Here is an 18,621-nt window from a genome sequence, read left to right as displayed (position 1 = left end):
TACAGCAAAGGAGTCACTAAAACTGGACATCTGCATTCCTCGCTGTCAAACTGAAGATGAATACACTTCTAAAACCACAAGCAGCTTAAAAGAATGGCAGAGCATTTAAGAAGGCACCAGATTTTCTTTAGACATTTAAAAAGGCACCAGTCACGCTTTTAGTTATATTATCCTTTATTATTTTACAATGTATTTCAAAAACTTTTACAGATGCCTTAAACTGTTCTACAAGAGCTGCAATACTGTCATAAAAGCACACCTACAGACCGAATGCACAAACGAACTGTAATACCTACTGGTATTGAACCATTAATATCCAAAGGGTGTAGTCTTTTAGTAAATAGATGTGCAGTAATGCAAATGCAAACAGATGTTAATGCAGAAAAACAAAACTCTGCATTCATGGCTATAGAACAGAGGACTTTTCAAACACATTTGGTACTGTAACATTCTAGACAGCAATATGAAGAGCATTACATATTTAAAGCAATACATGCCCTGAAAAGCCTGTATTTTCAATCTGTGCGTGTAAACCTGAATCAAAAATAAACTAGATATATTAAAAAACATGAGACATCTAGTCTGCCAACAAGATTTTGGGTTTCTTTTTTTCCTTAGAATGACAATTAACCTGGGTGGGTGAACTCTGACCTGTATTATTATCATTATTATTATTATTTTACATTATCATATCCTCAGCATTTCTGTAGTACTATGACAGCCTGTGGGTTTTTTTTATTTATTCCTTGTGCATAGGCACAGCAGAATAACTTTGATGCATTAAATTTCTTTTCTGAGTCTCCAAGTGGTAAATATGATTCATATTATAGCAAATACATTACCACAAAAAAGCACTATATAACAACGTTTATAACATGTTTCAAAGTTCTCAGCTGTATTTCTCTGGTGCAACAAAGCAGGGGCACTGCAGCTTTCAAGCACTGTGTATTGAATCCTCTCAGGCACAGTGTTTACTAACAGCTCAGATATATGTTATTCTCTACCTACAGAAGTTTTGCTTTTATTATCACTTCTGCTCACAGGAATTGCTAAGACATCTTTAGACTTATACTGTCTGTAAGTTACAGGGCAAAGCCAATTGTTTGCATATGTTTTTAAAGCCAAGCTGATGTATTTTCATGGGAGTCTCATGAAAGACATTAGGAGGAAACAGCAATTGCATATCGAGATTGTTAGGGGGAAACAAACAAAAAAAAAGAGTCAAAATTTACGAGTGTGGCACTGTGGCAAAAGAGGCATTCTGTCCTGCTTTATACTTCAAGTTTAAAGTTTTAGTTACCATTAAATATTTCCTAACAGTAAACACCATTTCTTAATCAAATATAGTCTACATTCCTCTATTCTGTGCAGGCAGAGCTGCAAGGGGTCATCACTACATTAGACCACAGCTTTTTCTGCTAGTCTTCCCAGCTAGCCTAAACAGCAGTCAGTGGTATTTATTAGTTATATATATGTATATATATAAGTCAGTCACACCCATCATTACAAATATGTTCTAGTTTATTTACTGTACAATGTATGTATACATATTTGTGTTTTTTCAGTCCCTTTTTTCTTATCTTAAGCACTCCAATAGTTAAGGGCAGGCTGGGAAAAAAAAAATCAATATACATAAAAGGGTTACACATTTCAAGTCTGTAGTGATTCTAGTTTTAACAGCAAAAGAGGATCCTCGTGCTCATGCTGTGAACACAGCTGGCAAAACAAAGGCCAAAAAAAGAGGCAGACTGTATTTTTCTCTGGAGTCAAAATCTAGAAAATTGAACAAAACAGTGTTAGTCCAAAGGGATGTAGAAATGAAAAGGGAGTTTCATTCAATGTAGAACTAGAGCTATTAAGAATTTTCTTTCACAGAGGCCCTGAGACAAGTTGAATGGATTCTCTCTACCATGTGTTTCATGTGAAGTCAAACTTAACTTAAAGCTCTAAAGGTATAGCATAAACATTTGGTATATAAGAGTGGACCCATTTTTAAAAAGTGAAGCAATAAAATCTACATGAAAAACTAATGAAGGAACAATTTGATTGGAGGCCTCTGTCCTTTGACCCCTGCCCTATCAGGCTTAACGTCCAATAAAATGTAAAATGCAGCATACGTTTGCTTAATCTAAAATTTTCGCGATGATTTATTGCAAATTGCACTTGGCAGTTCACCACACCAATGGAAAACTGGCCCCCTTGTTGGTTCATTCACACAGTCTTTCAACACCAAACACAAGTCACCAGTAGAAAGATCTTGATAGAAAGTTTGCTGCTGTGCTGAGCCAACTTGCTGCACCTTCTGGGTGTGACCCAACACGAGACACTGCTTTGTCCTGCTCCTTAGTAGGGCTCTCATCTTCTGGCAAATACTCAGGTAGATCTGTGTTCTGCTCTACTTCCACTGGAGTATCTTGGAACGGAACTAGCATCTGGTAAAACACAACAGATTAAAATGATGTCAGATGTTGTAAAAGAATGAATCAAAGTTATAATATACATGTTTATAATACACATAATACATATGTTCAGGAGGACAGGCAAGCATATTGTGAAACTCCTCCCCATTGCCCTATAGAGCAAGAACATAAATGGAACCAACTATGCTTAGAAGATACACAAGAAGAGGTTCAGCTTACAAGGGAAGAGAAAGCATCGAGGAAATACAGACTACCTTTTAGTGTAGTAGTTGTGAAACAAAAGCACATCAGCAACACCAACCAAGAAAGCCCACCACTTTCATTGTGACCCTTTTCACATCATTATAGAGATAATCAGTTACAGTACTTTCATCCTTCTTCTGAACAATAATTTCCATGTAACTGTTCTATGGATTCTTATCCTGACACAGGATATCCTTGAGTCCTCTTGTACTGGATGTGTAACACATGCTTAAAAAATTTTGCCTACTACCAGATGTTATGGGCACAGAGGAGCTGATATTGAAGATACAGCTGAGCTGTAACAATTGGTATTCAGAAAGACAGAGATCCTACCTCCTCACCACTTTCACTTTTCACAACTTGCTGTGCCTTCATAACTTTGGTTGATGCTATCGCCGTTGCCAGCGCCTACAAACACAGAGAAAAAAGCAAGAGCTCAGTGCAACAGAATGCAATAATGTGGGAATCTGGAGGGTTACAAAGCACTTACCTCTGCTTTTAAATCTGAACGAATTCGGACCACACACCTTTGAACAGCCATTTGAAAGGTAAAACTAATAACACCTTTAATCTTCAACAGGGCTTCTTCACAAAGATTCCTTCGAGACTGAAAAACAAACAAAGTCCCACAACTAAAAAACATACCACGTGACAATGCTCACAATTAATTGTGTTCCTGTATGTCTCAAAGCACATGGTTACAAAAGTGTGCTTGAGTAAGAGAAAAACTAAGACTTACATTTTAGTGCACAAATATTAGACTCTCTTACCGCAAAAGAAAATTTGCTTACACTTTAGAAGCCAAAGAAGGATGGAATCAACTGTAAATAATTAGAGAAAAGTGCTGAAAAGCAAAGAATGTTTTTCTCTGTGTGATCAGCTAAACAGTCCCCTCTGGTTAAGGTCTGATTGACTGAAGTGCTCATTGATGAGTAGTTAGTGTTTAAGTTGCTATTTATCAGACACCTTGGCTCCATACTGACTGAATGCATCAAAGCAGCTGTTGTACCTTTCAGCTGCTTCATCTGTGGCAGCTCACAGACATCATGGCACAGCACACACTTAATTCTTATTTTAAAGGGAAAATACTTGGTTGATAATAACCCACAGAGTGTTATGTTTAAAGCAAGTGACATCACCTACTGTGCTGTAACATTACATTGACCCGTGCTAGTTGCATCTGCTACATTACCTTAGAATGTTCCATTTTTTTCCCTTTTAATATTTGCACAACATGGTTGCAACAAAAAGAATTAAAGTATACTTGGAGAGACTGCTAGCACAGAAGGACATAAAAAAGGATGGACTGTATCAGAAATAAACTGACAGCCTTTAAAACAGGTTTAAAATAATTACTTTTTTTCCTGCAAGGTTTTAAATAATTAGTTATTTCAAAGTATATTTGCATTAGTTACCAAATAATCCCTAGTGAGTATTCACATGCACAACAAGCAAATTAAATTCTTTTAATCTGTGGAAGAATGAACTGAAGCAGTCTGGGGGGTTTTTTTAGCAGTTCACCATATATATTGAAACAATTCATTTGTGTAAGTTTATGTATTGAAACAGGGAACCTTTTTGAGTTTCCCAAAAAATACCTTTGTCAGATAGGCTACCTTTACTATAGAAAGGAAATATTTGATGCAAAGATGATAGGCTGCCTTACACAAGTGAAAGTTGAAACCTACATCTGGACACAGTAAGCAACACTTTCATAGCTTCTTAGCCTGAAAAAATAAATGTATACATGGGTGTGTAGCAATTCTGTGACAGAATTCAGCTTTTTACTCTTGAGATCCCAGGTGAATCACAGGCACCTCAGTTTAATTTGAAATGAGGCTTTCCATGATCAGAAAACTGGTGAATAATTTCTTAAAAGAAAAAACTTATTAAGGTCCACACAAACTCTGTAAAAAGCTGGCAGCTTGGCAGCCACCAGCTTTCCTGCACAGACATACTTTGCAAAAGGCACTTCACAGGCAGGTAGCCACAAACCCAGCAATACACAACTAAACATACTTGGTATGGTTTACTACCATACTCTGCATGGTACTCCTGAAGCATGGGCACAGGCAAAATTTAGGTTATTTCCTTACACATCAAACCCTGATTACCATGCCTCTCACAAACACTGCTATAATGTACAGACTAGAAAACTGACTGAGGGGCATGCCACAAACTCCTGGGCTACTGCCTTGTTTTTTACCTTTATCACCAAATTTGATAATTAGATCTTAAAACACCACATTAAAGAACAAATGACCTTTCCCCTCTCTTCCTGAAACAATCAATTATCTACTATTTGAGGTTTCAAAATCCACAAGCATTTGTAGGACCTGCAACCACTCCTGACAGCAGTTTCCATTTACAAATGTAAATGACTGAGAACACCGTGTCTAAAGCTCTGTGTTTACTCACTATGCCTCTCAAACTCATACATGCAACCTAATATTCTCTGCTACTTATGTCAGGAATAAACTATTGAAGGAAACTAAATGGCTCTTGTTGCTCACAAGCTTTAACACCATCCCAGTCCCAACCTACCATAACACTTAAAACAGCATTACAGGGATGTTTAACTTCTGGTGAGCATCTTTTAACATTTCTTTAATCATCTGATGAAATACAGAGCTACATACACCAGCTATCTCAGTCTGTGCACAGACAGACCTTCCTTTAACAACAAGCTAGGAAAACATGCTGGTGTCATCTACCTGCAGTGTTGCTCTCTGAAGATGAGTATCTAAATACCCTATACTTTTCACAATACCTTTACCTCAGCATTGCAGAGAGAAAACTTCACAAATATTGCTAAGTTCCATTTGTTGAAGAAAAAGACATGCTTTTAAGATAGAACTGGACTACAAGCAAAATATCTAAACTCACGAAGTAGAAGTGGATGAAATTTCTTGCTTGGAGATACCTGTAAACAAACAAATCAACTACAAGCTTAAAAACAACAACCTATGGGACTGAATTTAAAAAAATCTCACAGAGTAGCAAAGCCAATGGTGTTGACAAAGCACTGCCTTTCTAGCTAGAGCAAGTGCTGGAAGGCCAAAACGCTAAAAAATATTTGTATAAAGTGAGCTAGAGCAGCATGTTATTTCTAAAGGAATTAACGATGGTCTTGTGAAAACAGAACAGTGGGTATGCTGTTGGTAAACTGGGCCTGTGGACATGCTTACTTGGCAGAATATAAAGCAACAAAGCAAAGGATCAGGTTTGATCATTTAAAATGGGTACAAAACTGAAAGATACAGAGTCCGGAGGGCACTTGTGGATAACGTGCTTAAACAGCCTACATGCTGTTTGGCAGCCGTAAAAAGGCAAACATGGCCCTGGGGTGTTATCTACAGGGGTATGGTAGATAAATCTGTAGAAGTTATTCTGACATTACATAAAGACTCAGTGAGACCTCATTAATTCAAATGCCATTCTGGTCACTACAGTAGAAAAGATCTCACAGACAATGAAAAGATGCAGCAAAACCAGCTCAAAGAAAATACAGCATTTCTAGATTAAGAATAATAACAAACCTCCCAGTGTCTGAAATCTCTCTTAACTAACAGGAAACTTTTTTTAGATAAACACACTTATACAACCACAAGAGATCCTTAAGTGAAAAATCCTGAAGGCACCTTGTTCACTCTATTCTTTCTCAAAAAACCATCAAGAAAACTGCCTTGAAGCTTCTTTAGGTGTTCTGAGTAAGCTCAATTTATGCAATATTTTATACATATCTCACACTTCAAAATACAATTCACAGAAATTGCTGACAATTAATGATGTCACACAGGGAGCCTCACTGGGTTTCTGAGGTTAAAATAACTCTCAGTACAGCATGCCTTATTTACACAAACTGAAGGTTTCCTTACCGAATCATCAAGGCCATCTATATGCAAAACCACGGTCTTGGCACGCTTATTTGTGCTGCCGAGGAAAAACTGTGCTTTCCGCCGACGATAATTCATCTCATTCACATTGTCCATGTCTGACATGTTGGAAGACTGAAGGATATCATAGACTTCAGAAGCCAGGAGTTTAGTCTCTCCTGGTGTAGTGGTCCTGAAAGAAAAAAAGGGACTAAGATTTCCACGTATTTGTTTTCACATTAGTACTGCAAAAAGCTATTGATTACATCCTTGCAACTGGAATATTCCACATGGTACAGTCAAGACGTGACAAAAATGTTAAGTGGGGAGAGCAGAAACTGGGTAAAATTATTTTCTTTTCCTGATTCTATGCTCATTATAAACACATCTGTTCTCAAACAACATGAACACAGTTTACATCGGTTTGACAACTACAAGCCAAACACGGTAGTGCATGGTCAGTGTTCCAGGGTTACTTTGTGTTAAGCTTTATTTTTTTATAACAGAACTTCTTCAATCGCCTTGTGACATGTTTTGTTTCCCACTTTCCTTGCTACATAATAAAAATAATTTCTCTGTAGAACTGGCATCTTTCCCGAAGTTTTCTTCTCCAAATTTACTGAGCATCAGCAGCACAGCAGAAACACAAATTTTCTTGAAGAATCCAAAGGTTATTCCTGATTAGACTAAAATTTATGGTATAAATTATATGATAGCATTTTTTTAGATAGAAAAAAGTAGATAATAGACTCAACATATATTGAATTGTTAAGATTTAATTTAAACTAATTTTAATCAGGTACTAATATAAATCTGTTGCCCAAATTCAGCCCTGTTTTAATTATGCTAGTGACTTTAAGCTTTGTGTAGAAACAAAAGTATTACTGCATCAACTTGCAATTAATTTTAAAATGATGAATGACAGCTTTGCTGCTTTGTTTAGCAAACACTAAGTAAGTAACAAGTACCTTTAGATTTTTTTTTTTTTCATTTGACTTCCTTAATTACCAGCCATTAAACACATTTTCCATCCTACCATATGGACAAGAGAGAATACTAAAGCAAGCATGTTAGGAGTTCTCGGCTTGTGGGGGTCTCAGCTAGCCTTTTTTTTTACTTCTCTGCACCTTGTTTTGAACAGCACCCATTTGGAAAGGAAAATGTCAGTTCTTGTGATAATTCAGTGGATTAACAACATTCAGAGGGGAAACAAAAAAGAGAGATAAATAAGCAGTAATAAGCAAATAACCAAGACCTAGAAAGGGAAAGCATTCCAACATATGTTCAGTTTTAAATACATGCTCATGTTCTGCTTTCCTATACTGAGAAATCGCTTATGTTAATTCACAGAAAAAAGTGCCGGGAACTCACAAAGATTTCAACTTCATCCTTCCATCATTTATTAGATAAAGTAATAGAAATTATAATAAAGCCATGCAACGGGATGTCCTGAGGTAGTAATAAAACAGCTTTTGCTAAAGTGATAGCTTATCAAGAGATTAGGGAATTAACCCACCTATTAGTTGTGCCAATTTCTTTCAACAACAATCCTGTCAATGTCAAGTGATTTACAACAGACAAGTTTTATTTTTGGTAAATTTAAATACAGCTCACTAAGCAAACTACTGAAAACGTCACTACTCCACCTACAGCACCCACTATGCAGTTGGTAAGGGGTTTTGCTTCAAAATAATTGTACTATTGCATCAGAGAGTTAAAAAAAGTCAGAAAGACAAATGAGAAATAAAAGCATCCTTAATACTTGCCTTAATATATGTGTGTATATATATATATGCATATATATACTAACCTATGCAAAATAAAGAGAATTTAAAGCTGTCACTATGTCAGCAAATATAAAATATTCAAATGTCTAAAACAAAAAAGTCAACAGTGATTTTCATATATGTTTTATTCTCCCAACGTTATAGTTGGCACAGTTCCTGAAAACTAATGATCTGCTATTAACTGCACAACTGAAACAACCCGTTGACTTTAAAACACAAAAGTAAATTGGGTCTTATTTGACACAGTTATTCCAAGATCTTCCTAAAACAAGTCTATACTGATAAAATTTATGAGCACACACACACACACTCTCAAACAACATACTCAGATAATTTCCTGTATTTTTCCAAACAGAGGATTACCACTATCTACCACTAAGTTACCCCTATTACCTTTAAAAAGAAAACAAACAAATGCAAGACTTTAATCTTATTTAAAGAGAATCAGCAATAAGCAACTGACTGTGTAATAAAAAGCAGTAAGAAACTCACACACTACACTACAGGACCAAGGACAATGGCTGCAATTTAGAAATAACAGGTTGCAAAACAATCCCAAGTGAAGGTGTACACCAGTTTTACACTGCAGAAACAAAATACTATACTTCCAGCAACTCAGTTAAACAAAGATGCCCAAAATTCCTGACAAAACCTTCTACAATTTAAAATATACTAGTAAAATGAGTGAATACAAGTTTTCAGCCACCTGTTATTCTGTCATTAAAGCAATTTCTGCAACAGCTGTAAAAATAACAGAAACATTTATATCTTAATATCAGATTAGATAAAAGGAAATTTTTTGTGATGAACATGGTGAAACATTGGCACAGATTGTCCATAGAAACAGAAGATGCCCTATCTCAGGAACCATTCAACATCAAATTGGAAAATTCACTTGCAGATATCTCCTCTCATTGCAGGGGGTTTGGACTAGAGGATCTTTAAAGGTCCTTTCCAACCCAAACTACTCTATGATTCTGTGATATTTAAGGGGACAAAATACCTATCTGGAAGCAAGTATAATAAAGCCTCTTGGTTGCAAAACCAAGGTGATGTTCAGTGGTGAGTCTGTTTCCTTACATACTATATTCCTAATAAAAACAAATACAATGAAGCTGCACATAAAATGAAACCACCAAACAGTGGAAGTTTTGGTTTTTTCTAAAACTACTGTAACTCATGGGCTGTGGTTTTGTTGCCTAAAATGAGAAAATGTTGAGGGCACTGACACCAGTCCTCCCAGCACCAGTGTGTCAGCAGTTTCAGATAACACTGCCCACAGCAGTGTGAGCCAACCTCCTGCCACCATCAGAGCAGCACAAGGGAACTCTTGCTCTCTCCCACCCCAGTATGGCACTTTAGTCACCACAGAAGGTGCAGGTGCATACTATAAATTCACTGTGCAGCTAGAGCTTGTTTGAGAACACTCCATAATTGAAAATCTCACCAAGGGACACAGTACAGCCCCCATTGCTGGAGGTTTTCAAGATACAGTTGGACAGGACATGAGATAGTCTCATCTAGGTGCCCTTTCCCAGGAAAGGTAGAACCAGATCATCTTCTGAGGGGCCTTCCAAGCTGGGCTGTTCTGTGATTCTATGACTAGTGTTCTGTGATTCTATGACTAGTGTTCTGCTACCCTGCTAGGGAAATGGCAGCATCTACTTAGAGCAGAGTAACAGTTGGCAAGAGCTGGTTACCATCTCTTTCAGAGGCGGTAACATCTTACATTACTTCAGCAAGACTCAGAAGATGCCTGTCAGAAACTCAAGCCTTTAGTTTTCACTGTCTTCCAGAATTCCTGTCATCCTAGATTGCTGCCTGTCCTTCCATCATGTTTACCCAAGGCTGGCTGTGTAAGAAGTACGAACACAGAATCCAAGTGACACATGCTGTATCTGTCATAAGAGGATACAAGAAATAGTTCTCATTTTCTACACTATTATTAGAAATAACTTTTTCAACATGGTCCAGGTACTGCAGAGGTTTTATTATCATGGCAAGACATTTTTAAAGTTTCTGCTAACCTTAAAGGACATGAAAACTAATGGCTACAACTCCAAAGGTGTGTGTGATGTGGGCAGAGTATGGATGCTAGGAAAGAATGTGTAAGCAGTGTACAGCATTATGGCTGTGACTGAAGTAAACACACAACCTCATAAATTATAACAGAAGGGCATGACAACCTTCCTACCACAGCTTCATCTGATGCAAAGGTAACAGATACTTAGTCTCCTCCTTTAGAAGAAGCACAAAGACTGAGAAAGACTAATATAGTGATTTTCCCCTTTCAGAGAAGGGCAAGACATAAATAAGTTTATAAATACATACATGAGGGCGTGAAACTGTAAAAGATAATCTTATCCTTTTTTAAGCTGTAATATTTTATGCATATTTTTAAAAATAAACGTGGGTACCTACTTGTAAATTACATATTAACTGCTGCACCAGAGGAAACATGCAACTGTAACTCTGCTCAGAGTAGAGCAGATCCTGTGCACAAGCACAGGAACTATTACATGCCTTTCCTTAGTGGCATCCATTGTGCTCTAAAGACACATTAGCCAAACATGTAACACACTAGAACAGCATTTCATTACTGTGTTTCTACTGAGCTTTTAACCTCGACACAGGAGGTTTCCAAATAAAAGAGGGGATTTTTCTTTACCCAAGACTCAATTACATCCCAGACTCTATTGAAAGGAGATTTATGTCATTTAATTCCAGAAGTTTCACTTCTGTAGTAATTCTGCTTTTGGATGTACTTGGTCAGTCTGCCCACTACCCACAATAAAGATGGCAAAGTTAATTGTCCATTTATGAAATTTCAAGGCTCTGATAATATCTGAAGCCCTGGGAAGGTGATGGAAAAAATCTGAAGGTGGTCAGGAAGGGTGAACCCAGATTCACAAAGACAAAGTCATGCCTGAGCACCCCAGGAACCTTCTACAATGAAACAACTGGCTTCACTAGGATGGGAGAGCAAATGGCTACTGTCTGTTGACATTGGCCTTTACACAATCCCCACAGAGAAGCTGATGCAGGATGGACAGGCTGACCAGACTGAGATGGGGACTGAAAACTGGCTAGATAGCCAGGCCCAGAAGGTGGTGATCAAGGCCATGAAACCCAGCTGGAGGTCAGTATCTAGCAGTGTGCAGCAGGGATCAACACCAGGTCCCATGTTCTGTTCAGTATCTTCATTAACTATCTGGGTCACAATGGACCCTTAACAAGATGTGCATATGACACAAAACAGGAAGGAGTGACAGATACATCAGACAGCTGTGCCAGACAGACCTCAAGAGGCTGGAAAATGGGCTGACAGGCATCTCATCACGTTCAACAAGGGCAAGTGCAAAGACCTGCATCTGGGGAAGAACAGCCCCAGGCACCACTCAGATCAGGCACAATCTCTGAGTGAGAACCACTCAGACCAGGCACAATCTCTGAGTGAGCAGCTGGAAAGGAGCTTTGCAAAGAACCTGTTCAACACAAAGATCAGCATCAGCCAGCAAAGTGCCCCTGCAGCCAAGGTTACTGGTTATCCTGGGCTGCATTGGCAGGAGCGCTGCCAGCAGATAAAGGGAGGAGATCCTGCCTCTTTCATCAGCAGTGCTGAGGCCTCACCTGCAGTGCTGTGGCCACGTCTGGGCTCCCAGTACACAAGATGTATGAACACGCTGCAGAGTCCAGAAAAGGGTCAGGAAGATGATTACAGGGCTGATAAGAGAAGGGAGAGAGATCTGGGAAGGTTGAGCCTAGAGAAGGCTTGGGGAGAGCTTATCAATGTACATAAATACCCAAAAGGGTTGCAAAGAGGACAAAGCCAGGACCAGAAGCAAAGGGCACAATCTGAAAAATCAGGAAACACTTTTCCACTGTGAGGGTGACTGAGCACTGGCAGAAGCTGTCCAGACAGGTTGTAGAGTCTCCATCCCTGGAGATACTCAAAAGCTTCCTGGACATGGTTCTAGGCAATGTGGTTTAGGTGCCTATGTCTGAGTAGATGGGAGCTGGACCCATGACCTGCAGAGGTCCCTTCCAAACTCAATCACCCTGTGAGTCTGTGAACACATATCAAGAAGTCACTAAGTAAATTCAAACAGCAATATACATGGAACACACCTATTTTTACCTACTTGTGGATCTCTTAATCTTTCAGGGTAAGAATATTTTAGCAGATAGGCTTTTATGTAAGTAAAGCAAAAATTTATTTAATTTTCTGCCAACTATTTTCCTTACACACTGTCTTCCAAAGTGTTCTGCATGACAGCTTACATAATTCTAATGCATTTGAAAATTACAAAGTCTGATTTCAGAAACTTCCTGCTCTCATATTTAGACTTAGAGTTCACTGCTCAGTCCTAAATTGTTCTATCTCAAAGCATCATGAACTAAAGGCAAGACTACATGTAAAAAGGAAGGCATCATTTTCAAAGTCATTAGAACTTGTCATTGGGTACTGCTGATGTTTTCATCTTCCTAGAATCATCCTTGAATGCTTAAGGTTGGAAGAGGACCCTGAAGATCAACTAGTTCCAACCCTCCTGCCATGGGCAGCAACACCTTCAACTAGACCAGGTTACTCAGAGCTGCATCCAACCTGGCCTTGAACACCTTCAGGAATGGTGCATCCACAGCTTCCCTAGGCAACCTGTTCCACCTTAGGTTATAGCAAGATCTTATTACACACAGTCATCACAGAGAAACTACACCTCATAATAACTGTTTAGAAACTTCTAATACAAAACTTAAAAATCCAATAGTTCACTGGTTCAAACGTGACACTGACTTCAGGAGAATACTGCTCCCAGGTTTCTCACTCCAAATATATAATTTCTTTGTAATTCTACTTAGCACAATAACTGTGTTCAGTAAATAAGAGTATAAAGCCAAAGATGAGCTCACACAGGCAAAGTAAAGAAATATTTTAATCTCAAGTAACTTCACAACATAGATCAAAAAGCCAGTATATATAAGCTCACTCAGTTTATACTCTTAATCTCTGAATCTGATGTAGCTCAAGAGTATTCAATTTGTAATTTATGGACCAATCTCAGCCTGGTACTGATGGGCCTGTTTTCTCCAGGGCTGCTCATGAGCAAGAGAACCGAAGACAGACACAGAGACCATTCTCAGCTTTAAGTTTAGAATTGGGCATCACTTGCATCTCAAGGCTGACCTGTGAGGCTGTCCTGTGCAGAACCAGGAGCTGAACTTCATGGTCCTCGTGGACCCCCTCCAACTGAGGATGTTTTATGATTCTCAGGATACATAGAGAAGAACTACAGCTCATTCCCCTCCTCATGGAGAAGAGCTCCAGCTCATTTGTCTAAACTGAGAAACCTCTGTGAGAAAATGGCAACCAGAGGTAGCCTCTATGATAGAACTCACGGACCAGAACTCTGTTAAGATCCAAGCAAGGAAATTGATACAGGAGAATGGTACATTTGCAGTACACCACTTACATAACAACACTTTTCACATAGAGAGTGTCTGCACTATATATATTTTCAGTTAGCATGGCTCCATAAGTAAGGGAGCACAACATAAAGCCTTACAAATCATGGACAAAGGCTGTGACACAGCCAAACAGAAAAGGTGGACATGCACTGGATGGCTGATCACTGAGCTCTTGCTCACTAATACTTGGGAAACCAAACAAAGAAAAGAGCAGCTCTGTAAAACCAAAAAGAAAAGTAGCTAACAGTGGTGAAGGAAAGATAAACTCTAAACACAAAATAAGGAAACAGATCTAGACATTTTAAAGTTAACCCAAGAAAAATTTCCTGTATTGACATCTCAATAATTTTACATAGTAATGGACAGTAGAACCTTAAAATGCAGATCTGTAAAAAGAATCCACAACACAATTCAAGTGTAACGAATATGAAGAGTTTGAAGATGAAAAATATCTTCATTATCCAAGTTAAGGCTCTAGTATTTGACAAGACCTTGGCAAATGTCATCCTAAATAACTTACTCATAAATTAGAAGTATCAACAACTCTCTGACATAACTTAGAGTCACAGAAGAATCCTAAATCACTGAACATAACAAAGAACTGAATGTAATTTTTCCTTCTAAAACATTAGTTTGAGAGATCTCATCTACAGAGTGATGCAAGTATCTTTCCAAAAAGTTAGAGAAAACCTATCATTACATAAAAGCAGATATTTTCATTTGATCCAAATCCTCTTCATACATGCAAGCACCGTCCCTATACTTTTCCCTAGGATCCTGAGTAGTGATATTTTCCACCATCATTTTATTTCCATAAACAAACTTAGTTCATTACAATGCATATAGTAGCCCATATGACACAAAAAGCACAAGTAAGAATTTCATGGATTGACACAAATTCTATCATTGTTTTATCACTGTTGGGCAAGTGCATGCATGTCAGAACATTTAAAGTATACACAGAGTAGAGATTTATCATTTAGTCATGGGTAACAAATGGCTAGCCAACATATACTCAGATCACTATGTTTTAAGACCACTCATGTATTTGTTTCCAGGGAACAATTTCTTTTGGAATACTTTCTTCCTGTACTTAAAGACAGAATTGTTTCCAGCAACTAAAGGGAGCAGTAAGCTGCAAAGAGTTGTTACATTCTGTAAGAGGGGGCTGGGAAATCACTAATCTTTGATTTTAGAAGTGAGACACAGTGATTGACATGGTTTTGATGAAAACTTTGAGCATGAATGACAACCCTAAAGAAAGAGCATGGTATTAGAGAAAAAGCAATCTGTTTCAAGACAGTTATCTGATCTAGCTGCTTTTCTGCCTGTTCTGCTCCAGTGCCAGGGCAAGATTCTTTCTTATCTCCATGAATGCTGCTCTTTCTTGTAAGCTTTTAGTGCATCCTGTGATGCAGTGGGCTCACTCATAAGCACATGATTGCTCTCCTGACTCCTTCCAGGCAGCAGGCACGTTATTTGAAAACAACTTGAAGAGTAGCATTACTTCAGCACACACCTTCTCAGAATCCCGGTATGGCGCCACAACCATGCTACACCTCAGTTCCCTCTAGCCCCAAAAACACAGCAAAGACCAGATAATATCACAGAGCAGCTGATAAAATGATTACCACCTGCTTTCTGAAAGAAAAAAGTCAAAATCCTGAAGAATACAGACAGCAGGATCCTTATGTTGGTCAATAACAGTATAGAAAGCATAGTAATGGATCAACAACAGGAAAAACAATTTGAAGGTGTAGAACGGGGAAAAAAAAGAGAACCTGCAGGACTGGGCAAGTTTTAAGTGACAGAACAAGCAGCAGCACCATGGATCTTCAAACCCCAAAACCAAGCAGGTAGAGTGCTCAGTGAACCTAAGCCCAGCCTGAGTACAGCAGGGTTATGCGCCTACACTCCAGTGGCATCAACCACGCGCTCCAAGGTGGCTGCACCACGGCAACAAGGCAAGGTCACACATTTTCCTAGAATGCTACCTAGAACTGCAAGATCCCTGTCACTTGGCCAGCCTTTGCTCCCTAGAATTGCAAGATCCCTGTCACTTGGCCAGCCTTCCACACACTACTCGTGTCATAGCTGTGACAATTTGACCAGGAGACACTAAACTAAAAAGTTTGTAATGAACAAGGAAATCTGATGTCTTAAGACTGATTTTGTACTTAACAAGACATACCCCACTGAAATTAGGAGTAAGGATTGGATTTCACAATGCCACTTCCAGCTCAGTTTACATCATATACCTACTGAACCTGAAGATGTACAAAAACCCCATGAAATTGCTGGAATGTCCTGAAGACTGTTGAAAACAAGCAAACAAAAAAGCCTAAATATTAAAAAAGTTGTAAGTAAGAGTAAAATCACAGTACAGTCCCACTAACTGCTGTAAAATCAGCAACTGTGATGTAATTTAAACATATAGCAAATTGATAAATTACCCCTACTTAACACATTTTCCTGATTCATTCTATTGTCCTCTGATCACAAGAAGAGAATGAACTTCCAAGAACGGATAACGGATTTGAACATATGCCATATGCTTAACCCAGCTATTCATCCAATTTTGTTTAACTCTTGCTATTTATACACTAAATGGAAAATCAACTTCTGATCTCCCACAGCTTGGTATCTACCATATGGACATACTCTACATAAAAAAAAAAAGATGCAGGGCCTGTTAACTCAACTACACTCAAAAGGCTTCATAGCAGCATTTGCTAGACAAGAGTCCACATAAAGACAAACTCCATGTTGAAATTCACAGTAGCTAATTCCAACATCTTGCCTGCTAATGAACAGTAATAATTTCATGGATGGCAAAAATCATGTTTATTAAAGGGTTCCAACAAATTGCATCAGGGCTTAAAAAAATACCTTAAGGGCAACCAGTTCCTTTACAATGAAAGATGTAAAATGTCTCTGGTCCTTTACAATGAAAGATGTAAAATGTTGGCATTAAAAAGCCAGCTCTTCCTGGGGATGATGCTGTGGTGACCAGGTAGAGGCACTGGTAGTGCTGAAATCAGTCTCAGCACAGAAGCACTTTAGAAACATCTTGGAGGAAGCCAACCACTTTCTTGTATTATCAGCATGCTAACAGCACTAAGTATATAATATAATAATAGTTGATTATAGTCTATAATTATCTGGAAAATCCATTTCTTTCTTAAAATCTCTACTGTTTATTTTAGTTTTTAAAAGTGAGGTTAATCTGATTATTTCTCTGAAATTCACAGGAGAAAAGTTTAAGAAAAAAGAAAACAAAGGGTTTGAAAGTTCTAAGATTCAGGCTTCCCTGAACAAAGCCTGTATAAATAATAAGAATTAAGCTACAGCAGCAACCTGTCCCAGAGGAAAAAAAATGCAGGTTTAATCTATGTAGGCATACCTACGTCTAAGCTTTGTATTTGATTAATCTGCTAATATAGTTACTATTAATTCAGTAGAGACTCAAAGTAGGTAACTATTGAAACATCATCTTTTCCTACTCTTAAACTACCTAATTATTAGCAAGGAACTGACTTTTTTATTTTTAAGTAAAGGGACTGCAGTCCCCATGCAAAATAGGTTGAAGCATACAACAGGGTTTAAAAAAAGTATTGTGGGAACTTGATGATGTACTGTATAAATACAGCATGTGCTAACAATTTAAATTTGTTTCAAGTTATTAGACGGGGCTTTCTACTGCAAAATCCAATGGAAATCCTGTCAAAAGATATCGTAGCAGGTACTGCAGAACAACAATATCAGAACACATTCCTGGATAGAAATACACCCAACTGAGAATCACATAAAACTCACTTCCTTCTGAAATAACAGCTCCATCCAGAAACTACTTATGAAGGCTGTATCATCATCAGTAAGTTCCTTTGTAGCATTTATTGCCTGTAATACCCAACTAAAACCATGTAAGTTCTAATCACATACCACCACCTTACTATGTTTATTGATCAAGCAGCCCTCAGGAAAAAAAAAAAAAAGAATAAAAAAAATGGTCATCCACCTATGGTTTCTTAGAAAAAAATCTGCAATTTTTTGGGATGCTTACTATGAAGGTCAAAGATCAGGGACAAATACCACCTATGGACAAGGTCACTGTAAACCAAATGTAGACATTTGACACTGGTAGGAGAAGGTGAGAAACCCCACAGTGTTAAGAATGTATCAATGCCCTTTTTGTAAGTAAATTACTCCACCCTACAATACTGTCAATCCACACCTGCACTGGTATTAAATACTTCACCACACAATTTGTTACTTTAATTTCAAAGCATCTTAAACCTTCTCAGCTCTTAATTTTAGTAAACATCAGTAAAAGTCAGCATACTGAAGAATCTACCTCAGCAGTTTTTTTTGTAAACTCAATAGTAAGCAGAGAAGGTCACTGTATTCCTGAAATGCTTTCACCACCAACTGATGACAAGGTTTATCGAGCATTAGAGGCGCCCATTACCATTGGAGGCACTGCCATTACTAATCCTGACTCTTCTGCCAATCCACTTGAATCTCTACCCTCAACACAGGTACAGAACTGCCCCACAAAAAGAAAAGAAGCTGCCTTTGGCACACCATGTCATGCAGATCTTGAGGCACCAAGTTCAGCATTAGTATTTGTTTCCAATCCTACCGTCAGCAGTTATTTAAATATCAATTCAGATTCTATTTTTTTTAACATATCATCATATTGTGTCTCACTCTGTAAACCACTTCATTTTTTTTATAATCAACATTTCTGAGTTCTCTGTTTTAATATAAATTCTGCAAAAATATAGGAAGTAAAGAATCTTAAATGATTTCCTAAAATATTTAACTCCC

At 38.0% G+C, this 18,621-nt stretch overlaps 1 protein-coding gene across 2 annotated transcripts in view; it reads right to left on the bottom strand.

Annotated features, from left to right (window-relative positions):
- Nucleotides 1-156: 156 nt before the first annotated feature.
- Nucleotides 157-18,621, bottom strand: part of ARMC1 (armadillo repeat containing 1) — a 33,982-nt gene continuing 15,517 nt past the window's right edge. For both annotated transcript variants that reach the window (XM_054285290.1, XM_054285289.1), the window contains exons 4-7: nt 6,542-6,731; nt 3,154-3,270; nt 2,997-3,071; nt 157-2,432 (exon numbers count right to left, since the gene is read on the bottom strand). In XM_054285290.1, coding sequence (XP_054141265.1) covers nt 2,241-2,432; nt 2,997-3,071; nt 3,154-3,270; nt 6,542-6,731 — 574 coding nt within the window. In that variant the 3' untranslated portion in view covers nt 157-2,240. The remainder of the gene's footprint in view (nt 2,433-2,996; nt 3,072-3,153; nt 3,271-6,541; nt 6,732-18,621) is intronic.

The sequence above is a fragment of the Melozone crissalis genome, unplaced genomic scaffold, assembly GCF_028551555.1.
Source record: "Melozone crissalis strain CALT ecotype California unplaced genomic scaffold, PUWL_Pcris_2 ptg000042l_1, whole genome shotgun sequence".
Taxonomy (NCBI): Eukaryota; Metazoa; Chordata; class Aves; order Passeriformes; family Passerellidae; genus Melozone; species Melozone crissalis.
Note: the sequence above shows the minus strand (reverse complement) of the source record. Positions and strands in the feature narration are given on the sequence as shown.